Genomic DNA, 17,996 nt, shown 5'->3' with positions numbered 1-17,996 from the left:
TGCAACTTTTGTGCTTTCTAAATTGGTAATTGTTTCTTTTAGTTTAGTGAAGGATATCAATAATTTATATTTTTATAACAAAATGGAAAAGGTAATATTATAAGTTTTTAATCACTAGAACCCTAGACGTTTAAAAAAAGGTTGTAGGAAAGAGGGTAAAGAGGGTTTTAGAGATGATTAGAAAAGAAAAAGAACAAACATTGGCTTTAAGTTGTAAGTGTCGTAGCAACCGACGTTAAAATCTATGCCGTTCTCGTATATCCACGACGTCCAAAGAAGTGTCGTTACATTTCCAAGGGCTGCAACAAATTCAGCGTCATGCTATGGTAATCTGCCCGTCCATAAACATTGTGGCAATCACGTAAATTTTCCTAAATAATATGGGCTTATCTCTAACCGCCCCGATATTTACACCGTAAGTGTCGTGTCTGACATGGCGAGGCCGATCTCCTTTCGCACCCATACAACCTTCTGGAGAACAAACACACCAAACTCAAATCTCGACCGTCCATATCTTCCACGTCATCGATCCGTGCCTTTCGGATCCAACAGCCCATAATCCTCCAATAATTCACAAACCCTTAAACCACGCGGCTGGGTTCACGCACCCGAACCATTGCCCGTGCACCGCGAACCCGTTTCCACCTTCGACTTGGGGTTTATCCCGACTCGCTTACTCCAACCAATAGGAGAGAGAGGAAATTTAAGAGCGAGAGAGAGAGAAAGAAAAGAGAGAAAACTCAGTTGTTTTGTTTTTTTCTTTTGGGTGTTTTTCTTCCCCTAGCATTTCAACCTACAGAGAATAGTCCGTACAGCTGAAAATTAGGGTTTTAAAGCGGTTCAGGAACGGATTGAAATTTCTATCATATCAAATCGGTGTTCTCAAATCTAAGGTTAGGGTTTGGGATAGTTGTTGGTGTTCTATTTGATTAATTTATCCTTCCATGAGAGTTTCTCGTTTCTCAGACGAGGCTTCTGCTGTGTGAAAATTTTCTGCTCCCCAAAAGGCTTTGAAATCGATTGCTTCCGTGCGTTTAAATAGAAACAAAATTCTTAAGCAGTAATTTGTGATTGTATTTATTTTATGAGATAGAATAGGGTTTCATATTTAATGGATGAGATCTGGGAGAGAGCCGTTGAGACAGCGCTAGACGGACAAACCGACTACGCCTCGGCTCGAACCCTAACCCTGGACGGAGCCGTTAAGTGCTTCCAAGGTCGCCTACCCCCACCTAGCCTTCTAGAGAAGTTCCAGAATCTTCAGCACCTGTCTATTGCTAATACTGGCGTTTCGTCGCTTGAGCAGTTTCCTCGTCTCCGAAACCTCGAGAAACTCATTCTCTCTGACAATCGGATCGCTGGTGGCCTTGAATTTCTCGTTGACGCAGGCCTCGATTCACTGCGAGACCTCGACCTCTCCAATAATCGGATTCAATACATCGAAGATCTTGCCCCTCTCGCTCAGCTTAAGCTCGTCTCACTCGATCTCTATGAATGCCCGGTTACTCGTGTCAAGGACTATCGATCTAGGGTTTTCGGGTTGATCAAATCGCTCAAGTATTTGGATAAGATGGATGCGGAGGAGAACGAGCGTCCCGAGTCCGACGACGAAGAGGACGAGGAAGATGATGATGATGAGGATGACCCTGGGAGCGGAGAAATCGATGGTGAGGATCGACCATACAGAACGAATAATGGTCACAGTGAAGGGGCTGAGGGAGTTGTTGATGCTGATGAGGACGAAGAAAGCGATGCTGATGAGGAGGAGACGGAGACAGCTCGGAGGTTGAATGGACAAAGTCACCAAGCAAATGGGTTTCGCGTTGCCCCAGTGGAGGGAGCAAGAGATGGAGATGAGGACGAAGAGGATGGGGATGAAGACAATGAATCCGGAGAGGAAATCGATGAAGAGGACGTTGAGGATGATGATGTGGTGGAGGTTCATGAGATTGATGACAGCGATGATGAGGAAGATGCGGTTGAGTATGATGAAGATGATGATGATGAAGACGATGATGAGGATGAAGAGGTTGACAATGATGAGGGGGATTTTGCCGAACCTGAGAGCACAGGGAGGTTGACAAGCACTGAAGGGGAAATTGATGGGCATGAACAAGGAGAGGATGATGGGGATGAAGATGATAATGGGGAGACAGGAGAGGAAGAGCAGGGCGTTGAAGAAGATGGGGAGTTTGAAGAGGAAGAAGAGGGTGAAGAGGAGGTGAGACTCCTCTTTATTACTTATTTGACTGCTTTCTGTTTGGTGTATATTACTTATTTGACATTAGTTAATTTCCTTTTTCTTTTCTTTTTTTGTACATGCTATATTACTTATCTTGGTTGGTTGTTAACTTTTTGAATACGATTTGGCTTTTAGATAGCTGAAGAGATCAGAAGCTGTGGCTGCTGTGAATTTTCTATTTTTTTTGGTTTTGCTTCCTATTTGTTGAGTAATTTGGTTTTACTGCATTCTGTGCTTTTGTTAATTGTTTTTTTTTTCACTTCTGGTACATACTTCTATGTTTTTTATTTTTTATTTTTGGTCAATATACTTTTGGACCTTTGGTTTACAGGCCATATTGTTAATGAAAATGTTGTACCTGTGCTTGATGGTGGGTATTTTGGATGTTCTCTATGTGCTTTTGTGAAAATGAGACACGTGTGGTGTCTTTGGTTTTAAAAGATGAAAAAGCTGTTTTCAAAAGTCTTTTGGGATTTTTTTTTTCTGTCAAGTTTTGTGGCTTATGTTGGAGGCAAATGAGATTTAGGTTATTTTGAGTTGGAGACTATTCAATTTTTGACGAATGTCGTACACAAAACTCTTAAGGTTGCAACTTTTCTTAAATTGTCTATATCTTTATCCAAAATAGGCACTCACATTATATAATGCTTCCTTGGGAAGGCCGCTTTTGACATTTCTGGTTATCTGACATGAATGTTATGTTTTTCTATTTTTGTGATATTTTTTGTTTGTTGTAAAACTAACTCCCTTATTTTTTACACTTTACTGGTCATTTTGTCGACAAGTAAACATAATTTATCAGTTAAATATTAAGTGTTTGAATTCACTATAGTTTTTCTGTTTCCATTGCTTCATGGGAGCTCCTGATGTGAACAACAGCCGTTTACATTGGATTTATTGTAATTTTGAATAACGGGCTCTTTAATGTGTTTGTATCCCTTTGTTAATAATTAAGTTATGAAGTTTTTATCAGTCGTAATTTGTCCTAGAAGAATTTTGTGGTGCTTATTATTAATTGTTGTTTGTTTTGATGCAGATATATTTGAGTTTAATTTTTAAATGTTATTTTCATGATTAATGGTGTTCTGATTACTTTTCTGGTTATTTCGTTAGTGACGAAATTTGGTGATTCTGTTTCAATTGAGGTGTTATCATCATTTATGATGTTTCTTTTCTTTATTTTTCTCCTGTGAACTCTCAGTTTAGTCTGATTTCTGTTTTTGATATGATATGTCATGTTATTTTCCCTGATTTCTGCATTTAACTCATGGTGTGTTTTTTGGATGGCACAGGAGGAAGACTATGGTGCAGGCTACTTAGTTCAACCTGTGCGACAGCCTGATGTAGACGATGCTGGAGGTAGTGACATGGACCCAGGGAACGAAGAAGGTGATGGTGAAGAAGAGGAAGAAGTCGAAGATGACGATGAAGTTCAGGTGCTGCCTCCATCATCTTCACAGCTGAAGAGGAAGAGAGATGAACATGTGGAGGATGATGATGACAGCGAGGATGAAGAGGATGATGATGATGTTGTTGATCACAGCAAGTCTTCGAAGAAGGATCGTTGACGCTTGTCCATGGCCTTCTCAATTTATGCTCTTTTTTTTTTTTTTTTTTTTTTTTTTTTTTTCATTTTCATGTCTTTACAGTAAGGAGACAGGGAACCTCACTTAGATAGGTTGGTTGGTAGTCTGTTAGTGATTTTGGCTATCTTCTCGGACAAATATATGGTAGGGAAAAACTATGGTTTCCATGGGGTGGCATATGTTTTTTAGTTCAAAAAGTCGTTAGTCCTTTGTCCCCGCTTGGATCTCTTATATAGCCGTTACTCCTTGTTATTCAAATGGCAGTTAAAAGAGGGGTCGTTCGCGAGCACATGTTCTGATTTTGGGGAGTCGGTTTTTTAAAAGGGGACTTCTTGGAGGGAAAAAAATGAAGAGGGAAAACTCACAAATGACCTTGTTTTTTCTTCTGTAGTTCAAGCAGTATTTTTTTCCCCAAAAAAAAAAAAAAAAAAAAAATTGGAAAGGGGTATTGTAAAAACGCTTGTAGATAGTTTTATGATTTTTATCTTTTTTATGTTCAAGCCAATCAAAGTGGGCTGTTTTTGTGTCGAATGACGTGTTCACTACTTTTATATTATTCGTTTTCAGCCGTGTGACGTGTAATTATTATCTCTCTCTGTATATCAAGGGTTCATGTGACATGGACGCTCTCATGTTTCCAATCTATGATCCAACGGCTCAGCATATTATACCAAGCTGGATCAATTTTTTTTTGTAAATTCGACCTTATTAATTGAGAAAACATCTTGGTCATTCATACTTTAAGAGTAGATTTTTTTATTTTTTTATTTTTTTATTTTTTTTTTTGGTTTCTTATGATAATTGATTTTAGAGATTTCTGACTATTTCTTAAGCATATTTTGACTATAAATAGAGATTATAACACGCAAAGATAATAATTATTGCAATAAATCGTAAAAGCGTTGTTTTTAATTTATTAATGCTAAAAGTAAACTCTCAATAGTTCTTATCTCAAAAGTGAGGTGGTGGCACGCCGTAGTACTAGTAGCCAGTGGACTTTTCAGAGAAGGCCAAGCAAATACTGTTGCTTTTCTCTTCTCAAAGTCGCACCATGGAAGCCACCAAGATGCTGCTGTTCTCGACACCTTTTTCAACGGCCAATACTTTGAACCGCGCGCACATAAGAAAAACACCAAGATGGCATGCCCCACTGAAGGTCCAAAGCATGGCAAAGGAAAGCAGCGATGAAAGCGGCGGTGGCATTATAGAGAAAGTAGCCATAGCCGGTGGCTTGGTCTCGACCCCGGTCATTGGTTGGTCGCTCTACACCCTCAAGACCACCGGCTGTGGCCTGCCACCTGGACCCGGTGGCTCGATAGGTGCGCTGGAGGGCGTGAGCTATTTAGCAGTTGTGGGAATCTTGGCTTGGTCAGTGTATACTAAAGCCAAAACCGGTTCCGGTCTGCCTAATGGACCATTTGGATTACTGGGTGCCGTTGAAGGTCTTTCATATTTATCAGCGTTGGCCATTTTGGTGGTGTTTGGTTTGCAGTACTTGGAACAGGGTTCCATTCCAGGTCCCCTCCCCAGTGACCAGTGCTTCGGTTGATTGATGACGTGGTATGGCCCACCATAATTAATTCTATCTTGTGTCTGTGGCCGTCATTCATTCAGGCTTTAATTAGTTCTTGTGTCGTTTAATTCTAAACAGTATGACAAACAGTATTCAGTACTCCTTGGCTTCATTAATTGTGCGCTATCCGTTTAATGCGTTATGACTTGTTTCTTCTCTCTCTACTTTTGCTTTTGTAATTCCTGTTATCCTTTCCCAGACACAATATGCATGTTTTTAAGAAGTAATTTGCATATGATCTGTTATGGTCTTTTTTTTTTCTGTTTTTTTTTAATGTTTTTTATGTTTTTCATTTTTCCCTTTTGTTTTTTGGGGTCAGCATTTAAAGTCTATTGTAATATGTGTGCTTAAAATTGTATATATAGAAACTTGAGTCATGTATGACCCTTTTTTTTTTCTTTTTTCTTTTTTCTTTTTTTGCAATAATTAATGACTTCCAGTTGAATTGGCTCTCTCTCCTCGTCATGAATTTCAAATAAATAATTGTAAAGTACTTGAAGGTGTAAATAAGAAGATATGATCAAAAATCTTTTTTCTGAAATTATTTCCTAATTTGTTTTGGGAGATACACTAATATATATATATATATACTAAAAATGGAATTCACATTGTTACATAGAAATTTTAATGTTTAGCTTTGAGAGTTCACTTTTCTTATGAAATTTTTAGCATATAAAAGGTTTTAATTTTATTGTTCACATTATTATATTTTCATAATAAATTAAAAGATAATTTTTAAGATATCAATTCTAAATATATGATTGTATGAAACAATTCTTAACCACTTTTTTAGATAGAGATATGCATTTCTGAATAAACAATATTGTTAGGAGCATGAATAGTTCCCTAAATGATAGGGCAAGACAATATAACACTATTTTATTAATCTGCCACATATTTATCCATTTAAACTTTATATATTGTCAATTAATAAAATAATAACATATTACTTTTTTATATTATTTAGTAAATTATTAGGTGCTTGGTGCTTGCATTATTATTTTACAAACAATAATGCTAGGGCACTAAACAGTTAACCCAATTATATAGCAAAATGATACAATATTATTTTATTGATTTGTTTTATTTCACATTACTTATTTTAAAAGTGTTTACTCATTTATATTTAAGTTATATACATTTTTGTTAATTAATAAGATGATGATACATTATCTTTGTCATATTATTTGATAAGTACCTGAGTGGTTAATGTAGCATTACTGTTTTACAACAATTATGTTATGGACAATGAATAGTTTATTAAATAATATGGTAAACACTTAGGTAAAAAGGTAAAATAATGTTAGGAGCAATGAATAGTTAGGAGCAGTAAACCATATTATTTACAAATTATTGCAGTGAATTATATCAATTAATCTAAAGTAAATATAAGTGAAAATTTCATGATTATTTTAAAATTATAATTTACATGAAATAAACATGTTTTGTCATTGTTTCCAAAAATTTTGACTTGATCAAACGTTATACAAAGTTAAACATTTAAGTATCGCAAAAGGGGAAAAAAAAAAAAAAGAAAGAAAAAAAAAGTTGAACATTTTAATTTTTTCTTCATTTTCTAATTACTTCAGCTCAATGTAATTTACAAAAATGGGAGGTGAATAATGATATTACAATTATGCTATATATTCACAAAGTATGATCGAGTTTAGTAATTTTGTACATGACATTGGGCTACTGTAAAGGACATTTCGATTTCCTTTCGTATTTGAAGGTTGCTAATTGGAAACATTTTCAAATCATGCATATTCCGTATTAGCAATAATTATTGATGATAATTTCTAAATTTTCAATTCAAGGCTTATTAAAATTTTGTAAAAGAAAAAGTAAGGTTATAGCCGGGAGGTGAAAAAAAAAAAAAATTATAGTTAATTATTATTATTTTCAATTTTCAGTAACCAATAAAAATGCAAGATTTTCTGAATGAAAGTTATTCAATGGAAGATATTCCAACCCAGGCGCAAGACAGCGTTACTCCACAACCAGAATACGAATCTATTGGAACCCAAACAATTCCATGACTCACCCAAGTCAAGATGAGGTCCTTTTCTTGGCCTACTTTTTTGTAGCCTTCCTTCCTTGCAACGGACTTCAAAAGCCCTGTCACTCACTCTCTCCGTCTCGATCAAAAACTCTCGCTGAGTAAAATTTTCAATCTTATTAGGTATGATCGCTCACCCCTTTTTCTTCTTCATAATTTCAGTTCGAATTTGTTTGCTTTAATCGGTAAATTCAGACGTTAATCAAGATCAGCGCGTCTCTGTAGATTTTTGAGCATTTCTATATGCCAGGTGAAATTGTAGGGTTTCGTTTTCTTTACATTTTTTTTTTTTTTCAGAAAATTATTTTATTTTTTCGTTCTGATCGTCACTATTTGACTGATTTTCTAAAATGTGACTCTCTGATTGCTGTTTTGTTACCTTTTTGGTTGCCTAGAAAACGGAGGAAAAGAAAAAGAGACGTCGTCTTTTGGAGAGCTGTCCCATTACTTTATTTTGACATGGGATTTTTTGTTGAGTTCTTTTATTTTTCTTGTAATATTGCTGCAGGCTAACTGAACGTTGGATCTTAGAATTTTCCTAATTTAGCTTTGGTTCGGTGCTTGAAGTTCTCGAATTCTTATTTCCGTTTTTTCCTAGAAATAATTGGGAATTACTAGTCTTGTCAAGTTGGTTCGGTTTTTATTGGTAATGATGGTCAAAATGTATTTTAATTGTTAGGTTTTGTAACCCCGTTGATGGATAATCGTCGTTGTTCGTGAGGTTAACTTGGCTAATTTGTTATTCAGAAGTTGATTGCTAACACTACTGTTTAACTCTTTTATTAGTAAGTTTCTCTGCATTTTAGGAACATTTTTCTTATTTCAATTATTTGTTCTTCATAGTGATTGTGTCCATAATAGGGCAGTAGCAATAATAGTAACATGGATAAGATGGTTGGAGGAAAGTCTATTAGAACAATGATAATTTATTGTTAGAAGGCATGCAAAAGACATCACTATTAATATTTGTAAAACACCTATGTGTCAACCTACTTCGAAGAAACTTTGTTGTAAACTGTTTTTTGGGCACTGATATAATTCCAGAGTTTGTATCCAGTACCTATCATATCTTGAGTTTAGGAAACAAACAAATACTATGCTACTACAGTACGAAAACATAACTAAACTTTGATTTGTGAAATATGTCACTTAACTCTCCTTATGATAAACTTCGAAGTTTGTTGCAGTTCAAGGTGCAGGAGATCAAACTGAACATTTAATGGATCGAGGAAAGAAAGAAAATCAGTTTATTACTAACAAGAACAGTAAGATCTACATGGATCTCAAAGACATTATTAGGGAGCATGTCCTCTCATTTCTTCCTGCCAAATCACTTTCCAGATTCAGAGCAGTTTGTAGGGACTGGAAGCTTCAGATTTCTACTCCTTTCTTTGCTCACAACCAGTCAAATGGTTTTCACGAAATTTCTGGCTTTTTCTGCCAGTCTGGATCAAACCCGCCCTCGTTTATTTCTCTTGATCCTGCAGCATATGGCGTTCCAGATCCATCTCTGAAATTTTTGCCTGAGCCAGTTGACATCAGGACCTCTTCCAATGGGCTACTTTGCTGTCAAGGTCTCCGTGGACTTAATGCTTACTACATCTGCAATCCTGTTACCAAGCAATGGAAAATGCTTCCCAAACCTAATGCTTCTCATGGATCTGACCCTGCTCTTGTACTCATCTTTGAACCATCTGTACTCAACTTTGTGGCAGACTACAAGCTAATTTGTGCTTTTCCTTCTGTTGATTTTGATAATGGGTATGAGTTTGAGATCTATTCCTCCAGGGAGGGTGTTTGGAAAGTTTTTGGTGAGATTTACTTTGGTAATAAGAAGCTCTTGCCAAGGTCTGGTGTTCATGTGAATGGCATTATCTATTGGCAGGCAACGGATGGTGGGATTGTTGTTTTTGACCTCGTGATGGAGCGAACACAACTTCTCTATGGTGATTATGACAGCTATAATGGATATAGATCTGGGACCCTGGGTATGATGAATGGAAAGCTTTGTTTGACCAAGGTTCATCAGCCTGGACTAGTTGTGCTCGTGTTGTCTAATGCTTACAAGAATACAATGCAGATGCGCAGCAATGTCAAGACCTGGGAACAAAAACATCAGATTTGCCTTAGTTCTTCAGTGCTAAGTGGAGCTGCTTCAAATGATCCCAATGGTAGAAATGTGCTGTTTGCGGGTGGAAATATAATTTTGGTTCGAAGTGGGGGAAAACTTTATTCATATGATATGAAGACCAAAGCAGTTCAGTGCTTGCTTGATGAACTTGATCAAGGTGCCAGGGCGGTTGCTTATGTGAACAGCCTTGTTGAAATCTAGCTCTGCTCTCTTCTCATTCTTGCCCTCTTTCACCTATCTTCACTTAGCCATGAAGAGGGACAATGGGCAGTGCTAATTCGGTGGTGCTGATAAATTTGGAAGTAGTTAGCGAGACCTTTTATTCTGTTTGTTTTCGGTTTTACATTCTGATGAACGCCTATCTCATGAAAGAATTGTGAAATTTTAGCCTATTTAAAAGTTTTTTCAGTCGCAAATATATATTGGATATATATTTTTATTTATGTTGAGAATGAGGGATTCTAATTTTACTGGAGAAAATGGTTTTTTGAAAAATAGATTTTAAAATATAGAAATTATGCAAAACTTGATTTTACACACACACACACACACACGCGAGGAAGAAAGAACAAAAAAAAAAGTTAAAAAAGTGATTAATTTAATGGATTTTAAAAATATTTAAAAATTTAAAGATATTTGATTTAAATTTTAAATGATTATTTATAAATTTAATGATATTCAATTTATATTTTAATAAAATTTATAAAAAATTATTAAAATTTAAATATATTCAATTTAAATTTTGTAAAATTATTTTAAAATTTTAAAATATTTAAAAAATTTAAAAATAAAATTATAAAAAAAATTTATTTTTATGAAATTCAGTTTTATTTTAAAAATTTTATTTGATTTTTATAAATGTTTTTAATAATCGATTAAATTTTTTAAAATTTATTAAATTTTAAATTAAACATTCTTCTAAATATTTTCTTAAATACTGTTATAATATTATATTTAATTATTAATAAGATGCAATTTTTACTTGTTACTTTGCAAAGAAAAAAATAATAATAATATATATATATTTTAAATATATCTCCTTAAAATTGAAATTCGAGTCCGTTTGGACTTGTTCAAGATTGAAATTGGAACCAGCCGTTAAAAAAGTAAATGCAAATTTGGTGGTATATATGTAAAACTATGCAGGAGTAAATTCACCCTAAATTAATAATAAATCCACTCGTTGCAACTCGGAGAACGAGTTAAGTCCGACTCCCATCACACAAACGTATAAAACGCGAAGATTAAGGTTCAACGCAAAATCACGGTATATAATCTTTTTCAATATAAAATATATATATATATATATATATAATTTTTTTTTTTGCCGAAAATATAAAATATAATTTAAGGTTAGCGTGTTGGGTATTTAAATTTTTATTTATTTTTAAATGTTTAAGGTTATTTGTGATTTCTATCAATCTTTTATTTTTTATTTTTTTTAATAAAAAGAATCAAAATTATTAAAAATGTAATATGTCTGATAAGATTTACAATGTGAATAGACGGTAAAATGGAATCAAACAAGCGATCCACGCAGTACAACTCGGAGAACGAGTTTAGTCTGACTCGGTAAAACACGCACACATCTACTTAGAAGCCGTGTATAAATATATATATATATACACCCACGCGAAAAACCCTTAAAGCTTTTTCGTTGCCCCCTTTCTGGTTCTTCCCGGTATCACAAAATTGATTCATTCGGATCCCGGCTAACGGATAAAAGTGCATGTCATCTTCGACATCTACATCACGGGCACTTGGACTCTCCTAGAAAACCCTAACTCAATTCCAATACCTTGGCGCCATGGGAGACTACAACGATGCGTTCATGCGCAACCAAAACTCAGCAGTTCAGGCCCGCACCAAGGCGCAGAACCGTGCCAATGTCCTCCAGCTCAAGCTGGTTCGTCCCCTTTTCCGATTTATCGTTGTTTTTGAAGTGCTAGGGTCAGGGAACTTGAATTTTTTTTTTTTTTTTTTTAGTCGCAGCCTAGGGTTTTTTTTTTTTTTATCGTTAATTTTCTGACCTTAGTTTTTGATTTGTTTCTTTCTTTCTTTCTTTTTTTTTTTTTTTAAGAAACCTTAGCTTTGATTTTTGAGTTGTTGATTGATCTAGAGTTTAATTTAGAGATTGTTCATCGTAATGAAAAATTAAGGAATTGGCTTGCTTATCTTTGTCACAGAATTTTGTTGTTTCGGCTTCGCTGATCTGCATTTTATTCTTGTAATTTTGAGAATTTACCTAATTTGGGTGACTTATGGATAACAAAATTATTCGATTTGATACGCATATTCATGTAAATGCTTAAATTGAGGCTTCAAGATTGCTACTCCTTTTTATTTATTTATTTATTTATTTATATTTAATACTATATAGTGTTTAGGAATATAGGTTTGATGCAGTTGTTAGTGCATGGACTGACTAGCTGATTGGATCTATAGGATGATTGTTTTTTAAGTTTTAGATATGTCTTAATTTTTATCTGTGGCGCAGATTGGGCAGAGTCATCCTACTGGTTTAACCAACAACCTCTTGAAACTCTTTGAGCCGCGACCTCCATTGGAGTTTAAACCACCTCCAGAAAAACGCAAATGCCCGCCGCTGACAGGTTTAAACATCTTATACGGCTTGTTTTTATACTGTTGGACTTTTGATTTTGCATGTTTAAATAGTTATAATTGTATTCTTGTTGTTTGTGTAGGTGTAGCGCAGTTTGTGAGTAAGTTTGCTGAGCCTGGAGATCCTGAGTATGCCCCACCTGTCCAAAAGGGTGAAACTCCTGTAAGAAATTCACTTGAATCACTTTTATTGGGACATTATATGGTTTAATTGCTTTACAGGGATAATTTTTGGGCCTGTCTACTATCTATACACTCTAGTGAATGATTTATCAATTTAAATTGTTATTCTTTTTGAAGATCTTGTATAAGGTGTTATCCATTGTTTTTTCTTTTCTTTTTTTTATTTTTATTTTTTTTCCCCAATTTAATGTTGGAAATTACTGTTAAGACCTCTGTCTTGGTTTGCTGAAATAATCTGGTGGATACAGGTAGAAAGAAGGGCTAGAATACACAAGTTAAGACTTGAGAAGGGTGCAGAGAAAGCAGCAGAGGAGCTAGAGAAATGTGATGACACCTTTTTTCTCTTACTTTTTAAGACATATTAAGTTTTAAGACTTCTAAGTGTTAACAATGCCATTACCTTTGTTATTATGTTTTCCTCTTTGCAGATGATCCTGCTAATGACCCAAACGTTACTGGAGATCCCTACAAGACTTTGTTTGTGGCTAGACTTGTGAGTATATCATTGCTTACCCTAGTAATTGTCCTACTGGCTACTTATAGCGTGCAAACAAATTGAGCTAAGGTTGACCTGTTACATATGTTCTTTTGTGCAGAATTATGAGACAACTGAGAGCAGAATTAGAAGGGAGTTTGACACATATGGGCCTATCAAGAGGGTAGGTATTTTTGAAAACTCCGAAGGGGGTTCGGTAAGAGGTTCATTTGTGTTACAGCTTTGTCCCTATTTCATTTTTCTATTTAAAAATCCTTTCTATTCAATCAATATTAAATTGTCTATCCTTAGGGAGGATGAGGTTGTAGTCACAACATTATCAGTATGGTTCTCTTTACCAAAAGAAAAAAGGACAAATAAGAAAAGGCCTATGTTTTTGAAGCATTGGTAAAAATCTGCTGGTACTTTTCGTTCAGGCAACATAGTTAAATGCATAAATCTCCTTTGTTGCATATCTTTGTGTAAAACTGACTTTGAAACTTAAATGTTCATACAACTTGATTGCATAATGCATCGTAATTGATTTTGCTCAGCAAGTTGATCGTTGTTACTATTGAACTTGTTCGAAGTCATTTGGGGATTGTCCCCTAATTTAGTTCTGTTACTAGTGGAGTGTCAACGGGAGTTTGTAATCTTACTACAGGAGTCACTACCAATATGCTCATAATGGCTTGCGGTTTGTTTCGTTTACCCTTAGCTCTCTCTCTTTGATATAGTTGTGTTTAGAGATCTTGGAACTGGGTTTTCTTTTCTTAGGATGTACAATAGTTTAACTTCAATAAATCCCTGGTAAGGGGGGATCTATTCTGCAAATGGTACTTTGTTCCTTTGTTTTCAACCAATCCAATTCCAAAGATGGTGCTTCATCCTGCATAGCAAAGGTGCATATTTTAAGTTGAGCAGAGCAGTGTGCCTTTTGGCCTTTATTTCAAGCAAGAAAAAGAGACCAAGAACTCCTGTTCTTTTTTCCTGCACTGGGTAAAACATGTAGGGAGTATTAGCATCTTTCTCTCCTTATTTTAAATCTTTAATAATGTGTTTTGTGCTGCTAAAAGTTTTACTTTTTGACCTTAAGTGGATCTCAAATAAATCAGCAATCAAGATGTCCTGGTATTTCTTAGTCTTTATAACCTATTTTTAATTATTCAAAATAATCCCTGGTAAGGGGAGGTTAGTATGTTCAACCATGGGTAAATTGGCTACAAATGTCAGTTTTCCTGCAACACTAGCCGGTGGTGATGCATCTTGCGATCGGAAGCTTATGATTGAAAGGTGAGCACGGCTAAAGAGGCATAGTGCCTGTCTGCCGTGCCATTTAGGATTTTAACTTTCACGTTTTAGTAGTGATGTAGCTCAAGTTGTAGATGCTAAAAAGCATCTATGTATAACTTCTGTTACTTTATTTTTTCATCTAAGTATCTGCATTACTTTATTTCTACTTTATTAATTTTTTTATTGTTTTATGAGTTTTTGCAGATTCGATTAGTTACTGCTAAAGATTCAAATAAGCCCAGAGGTTATGCATTCATTGAGTACATGCATACACGGGACATGAAAGGTTTGCATAGCTACAAATTGTATTGGTCTTAAATCTGCATACCTTGTATTTTCATGTCCTGAAAAATTATTAAATATATTGGTTTCATCTGCATTCCTTTTATTATATATGTAAGACTGGTGATATGACTTACAGCTGCATATAAACAAGCTGATGGAAAGAAGATCGAAGGTAGAAGGGTGCTTGTTGATGTTGAACGTGGTAGAACTGTTCCAAATTGGAGACCTCGCCGATTGGGTGGTGGGCTTGGAACTACAAGGGTTGGAGGTGAAGAAGTTAATCAGAGGTATTCTGGGAGGTAATTAGTGAGATTTCTTTCATGAATCATTGTAGTGGACAAATTATTTGTTTTCCCTTATTTGTGCTGTGAAATTTATCCTTTGAAACTTTAGCAGTAGGAAGACAGTATTTTACTGTTTTAGATTTGAATGCAACAGTAAGTTTGTGGGTGGCATGGAGTTGTGGAGAATGCTAGAGAATAAGAAATATTCATAAATTACTGCTGAATTTTTTACACATTCTGCCTAGATGTTCGCTTGTGATATTTATTCCTGGTTGTTGCTAAATGTAATTTATGGTGATGTACTGTATAATTGATCTCTAATGAAGAAAATTACAATAATGGCTATAGAAACTTACTGGAACAACCTAGACTGATTGTAATGACTAAATATTGATTCTGACACAAACCATTTGTTTTATTTTACAATGCTATTTCAAATTAAAATATGTTGGTTATGTTTTAAGCTGACTTCTTTATCCTAAATGAGTATATGCCTTTTGTTTTGTATAAAAGCGTTGGCATTTTCTGTTGTTCCAGTCAGAAGCATGCTCTACTGTTATGTCACCTATTAAAATGTTTCATCTTTAATTGCTTAGGGAGCAACAACAATCAGGAGGACGACCACAGTCTGAGGAGCCAAGGGTGAGAGAGGATCGGCTTGGAGATCGGTAAAAATTTGTGAACATTGTTATGCACTCATTTTCTAATAAAAAGAAACAAATTCTTGATACATCTGAATTGTGGCCAAGAAAAATATTTGTTCTCCTGAATGCTAGTTCATTAAATATATGTGGATGAATCTGCTTTTGTTTTTTTTATTTTTTGTTTTTTTGGTAGATTTTCCTACAATAATCTTGAAGTTGCCTTTGGGCATTATGGTTGTATAGGCATTTCTCCACTGCTGCTGTACTGATGAGATTGATATTGTTCAGGGATAGGGAAAAATCACGGGAAAGGGGAAGGGACAGGGAGAGAGAACGAGAGAAGTCACGAGAGAAGTCACATGAACGCTCTCGCTCGCATGATAAGTCTAGGGATCGTGATCATAGGGAGGACAGACACCACAGGGATCGTGATAAGAACAGGGACAGAGATAGAGAAAGGGAAAGAGATCGTGGTCGTGAACGTGACCGGCCTCGTGAACGTGATAGAGGACGGGATCGTGGTCGCGACTATGAGCGTGACCGGGATAGAGATAGAGATCGAGAGCGTGATCGAGATCGCCCTCGTGAAAGGGACAGGGATTATGATGTTGAGGAACCTGATAATGACCACAACCGGTTCCGTGATAGGGAGTCAAGGGACCACGACCGACATGGTGAAAGAGAGCGGGATTATGATCATGCTGCACCAGAAGATGATCAAGGGTGGTATGAGCAACCAGAGCATGAGCACTATGAGCGTCGTCGTGGGCAGTATGATAATTTGGAGGTTCAGGATAACGATGACCGTTATGATCATTATCATGAGCATGGAAACGATCGTTATGATCGAACAGATGATTACCATTATGAACGTGGACCATCTGAGTCACGGGAGAGAACTCGAGATCTGGATCGCGAGCATCGTCGCTCAGAAAGGTCACTTTCTCAGGAGTACGAGTATTAGACTTGTACCTCCAGATTTTCACTCTGCATTTGATCAATGCACGGTATAATATGTGTTGCTGCTGATGCGTTTCATGTAGTCTCTTTTGTGGTTCTCAGCTAAATTTTATATGTACTTGTGCTTGATGGTTTTGCGACCAACAAGAGATTATTTGCTTGATTTTGCTACTTTATTGTTGGTCGTCTTGGCAGTGTAGTTTTTGTTTTATTAGACTGGGATTCATAATTCACTTTTGTTTTGGTGAAAGGGGATACGTAATTCTCATGCTTGTAGATGTCGGGCATTTCAAATTTCTAAATGTTTGGATGATTTTCTGTATTCAGTTATGGGTGTTATCAGAAGTCGTTGGCAATGGTTTCTAGAAGAATGTTTCTTTCTTTTTTCTTTTTTATGTGGGTGAATTTCTAGAAGAATGTTTTATTTTTGGACGGAATAAGTTTATTTATTTATTATTATTATTTTTTGAGAGAGACGGAATAAGTTTTTTTTTTCCTGGTTGTTTGGTGCCCTGCCTCTTTCTCGAACCTGAGTATGGTGGACATGTATCACCCACTTGACCACAGGACTAGAAGATTGGGCCGGAATAAGTTTATTTAAATTACAAAATAATCTACCATTATACAACATTCTGAGAAGATTACATATCTGTTTAATTAATTCCACAGGGTCGAAATAATTGATTAAGACCCCAGCAGGAGCCCCTCAGCTAGCTTATTGTGGGTTGTGAAATTGGGCTTGTGAACAAAGAACTAATCCAAGCTATGGCCCAACAAATATCTACCGTCCCAACCCAGTTTAACACCGAGCCCAACAAGTCTTGTTATCTAACATAAAAATCGACTGTAATTTCTTTTGGATTATTATCGCTATTATTATTATTATTATTATTAGGAATTAAATGGCATCCAAAGTTCTCTAAGCCCATTTTCAATGGCCTTTTTATATATTATAAATTTTTTATTTTGAAAAGTTAATTTTTAAAAATAAATTTTAATTTATTTAATATTTTAATATTTTAAAATAGAAAATAAATTTGGCTATCCAAATTAAAAAATCATAAATATTTTTTATATCTAATATTATTTAATACTTATTAAATTTCAAAACTATTATATTATGTTAATATATTTTAAATATTATTTATTATTAAAAAATAAAAATAAAAAATATTATTGAAAAAAATTTAAAAATTTTATTTTTTATATTTAAAGATGTTCTTTATTATATGATATATATGACATATGCTTTTTATTTTCAAAAAGTCACTTGAAGATGATCCAAGTCCAATTACCAAAAAAGAAAAAAAGAAAAAAGTGTTCTTATTCCGAACCTTCGATGGCATTGAAGAAATTTAGGCTGTAGAGCCTTTGTTCGTTTTCATTTTGGTTTCCTTTTCACGCAATGGTTTAGGAAAAGTAAATAACGAATTTAAATCGCATAAAAAGAGGACATGCAAAAAGGATTTATGAATCTGCGACATTTATTAAGGTTGTCAAGAGTGGGGGAATGAAGGGAAAATCTATCTGCTTCTCAAATTGACATTTCGGGAATAATCAAAAACTTCAACGGTTATTGTCTGTCTTTTTGTTGGATAACTGGTTTTGACGTTAAAACCGGATCGCATTTTGAAATCGATCAAATTCAAACTGTTCAAA

General features: G+C 35.1%; 4 protein-coding genes across 11 annotated transcripts; all 4 read left to right on the top strand.

Moving 5' to 3' along the window:
- Nucleotides 1-667: 667 nt before the first annotated feature.
- Nucleotides 668-4,359, top strand: LOC107424836 (acidic leucine-rich nuclear phosphoprotein 32-related protein). The gene is made up of 2 exons (XM_016034712.4): nucleotides 668-2,221; nucleotides 3,535-4,359. Exons 1-2 carry the CDS (start codon nucleotides 1,112-1,114, stop codon nucleotides 3,808-3,810), a joined length of 1,386 nt encoding a protein of 461 aa, XP_015890198.1. The 5' UTR covers nucleotides 668-1,111; the 3' UTR covers nucleotides 3,811-4,359.
- Nucleotides 4,360-4,730: 371 nt separating this feature from the next.
- LOC107424837 (uncharacterized) lies at nucleotides 4,731-5,646 on the top strand. Its single transcript, XM_016034713.4, has one exon. The coding sequence runs from the start codon at nucleotides 4,880-4,882 to the stop codon at nucleotides 5,375-5,377; it is 498 nt and encodes a 165-aa protein (XP_015890199.1). The 5' UTR covers nucleotides 4,731-4,879; the 3' UTR covers nucleotides 5,378-5,646.
- A 1,752-nt stretch (nucleotides 5,647-7,398) lies between these two features.
- Nucleotides 7,399-10,034, top strand: LOC107424813 (F-box protein At5g07610). 7 transcript variants are annotated; one of them, XM_016034684.4, is made up of 3 exons: nucleotides 7,401-7,583; nucleotides 8,140-8,245; nucleotides 8,648-10,034. In XM_016034684.4, the coding sequence occupies exon 3, from the start codon at nucleotides 8,680-8,682 to the stop codon at nucleotides 9,790-9,792; it is 1,113 nt and encodes a 370-aa protein (XP_015890170.2). In that variant the 5' UTR covers nucleotides 7,401-7,583; nucleotides 8,140-8,245; nucleotides 8,648-8,679; the 3' UTR covers nucleotides 9,793-10,034. The 7 variants fall into 7 exon arrangements, with proteins under 7 accessions (XP_015890167.2, XP_060675247.1, XP_015890170.2 ...); XM_016034681.4 differs by lacking the exon at nucleotides 8,140-8,245 and having other exon boundaries at nucleotides 7,399-7,710; XM_060819264.1 differs by lacking the exon at nucleotides 8,140-8,245 and having other exon boundaries at nucleotides 7,399-7,718; nucleotides 8,638-10,034.
- Nucleotides 10,035-11,216: 1,182 nt separating this feature from the next.
- LOC107424843 (U1 small nuclear ribonucleoprotein 70 kDa) lies at nucleotides 11,217-16,708 on the top strand. Of its 2 annotated transcripts, none has more exons than XM_016034720.4 (10): nucleotides 11,217-11,497; nucleotides 12,089-12,203; nucleotides 12,297-12,376; nucleotides 12,645-12,720; nucleotides 12,825-12,889; nucleotides 12,993-13,055; nucleotides 14,369-14,450; nucleotides 14,586-14,736; nucleotides 15,330-15,401; nucleotides 15,666-16,708. In XM_016034720.4, the coding sequence occupies exons 1-10, from the start codon at nucleotides 11,399-11,401 to the stop codon at nucleotides 16,339-16,341; spliced, it is 1,479 nt and encodes a 492-aa protein (XP_015890206.1). In that variant the 5' UTR covers nucleotides 11,217-11,398; the 3' UTR covers nucleotides 16,342-16,708. The 2 variants fall into 2 exon arrangements, with proteins under 2 accessions (XP_015890206.1, XP_015890205.1); XM_016034719.4 differs by having other exon boundaries at nucleotides 11,218-11,497; nucleotides 14,586-14,748.
- The last annotated feature ends 1,288 nt before the right edge of the window (nucleotides 16,709-17,996 follow it).

The sequence above is a fragment of the Ziziphus jujuba genome, chromosome 7, assembly GCF_031755915.1.
Source record: "Ziziphus jujuba cultivar Dongzao chromosome 7, ASM3175591v1".
In the NCBI taxonomy this organism is placed as follows: domain Eukaryota; kingdom Viridiplantae; phylum Streptophyta; class Magnoliopsida; order Rosales; family Rhamnaceae; genus Ziziphus; species Ziziphus jujuba.
This window is presented reverse-complemented; position numbering and strand designations above follow the sequence as displayed.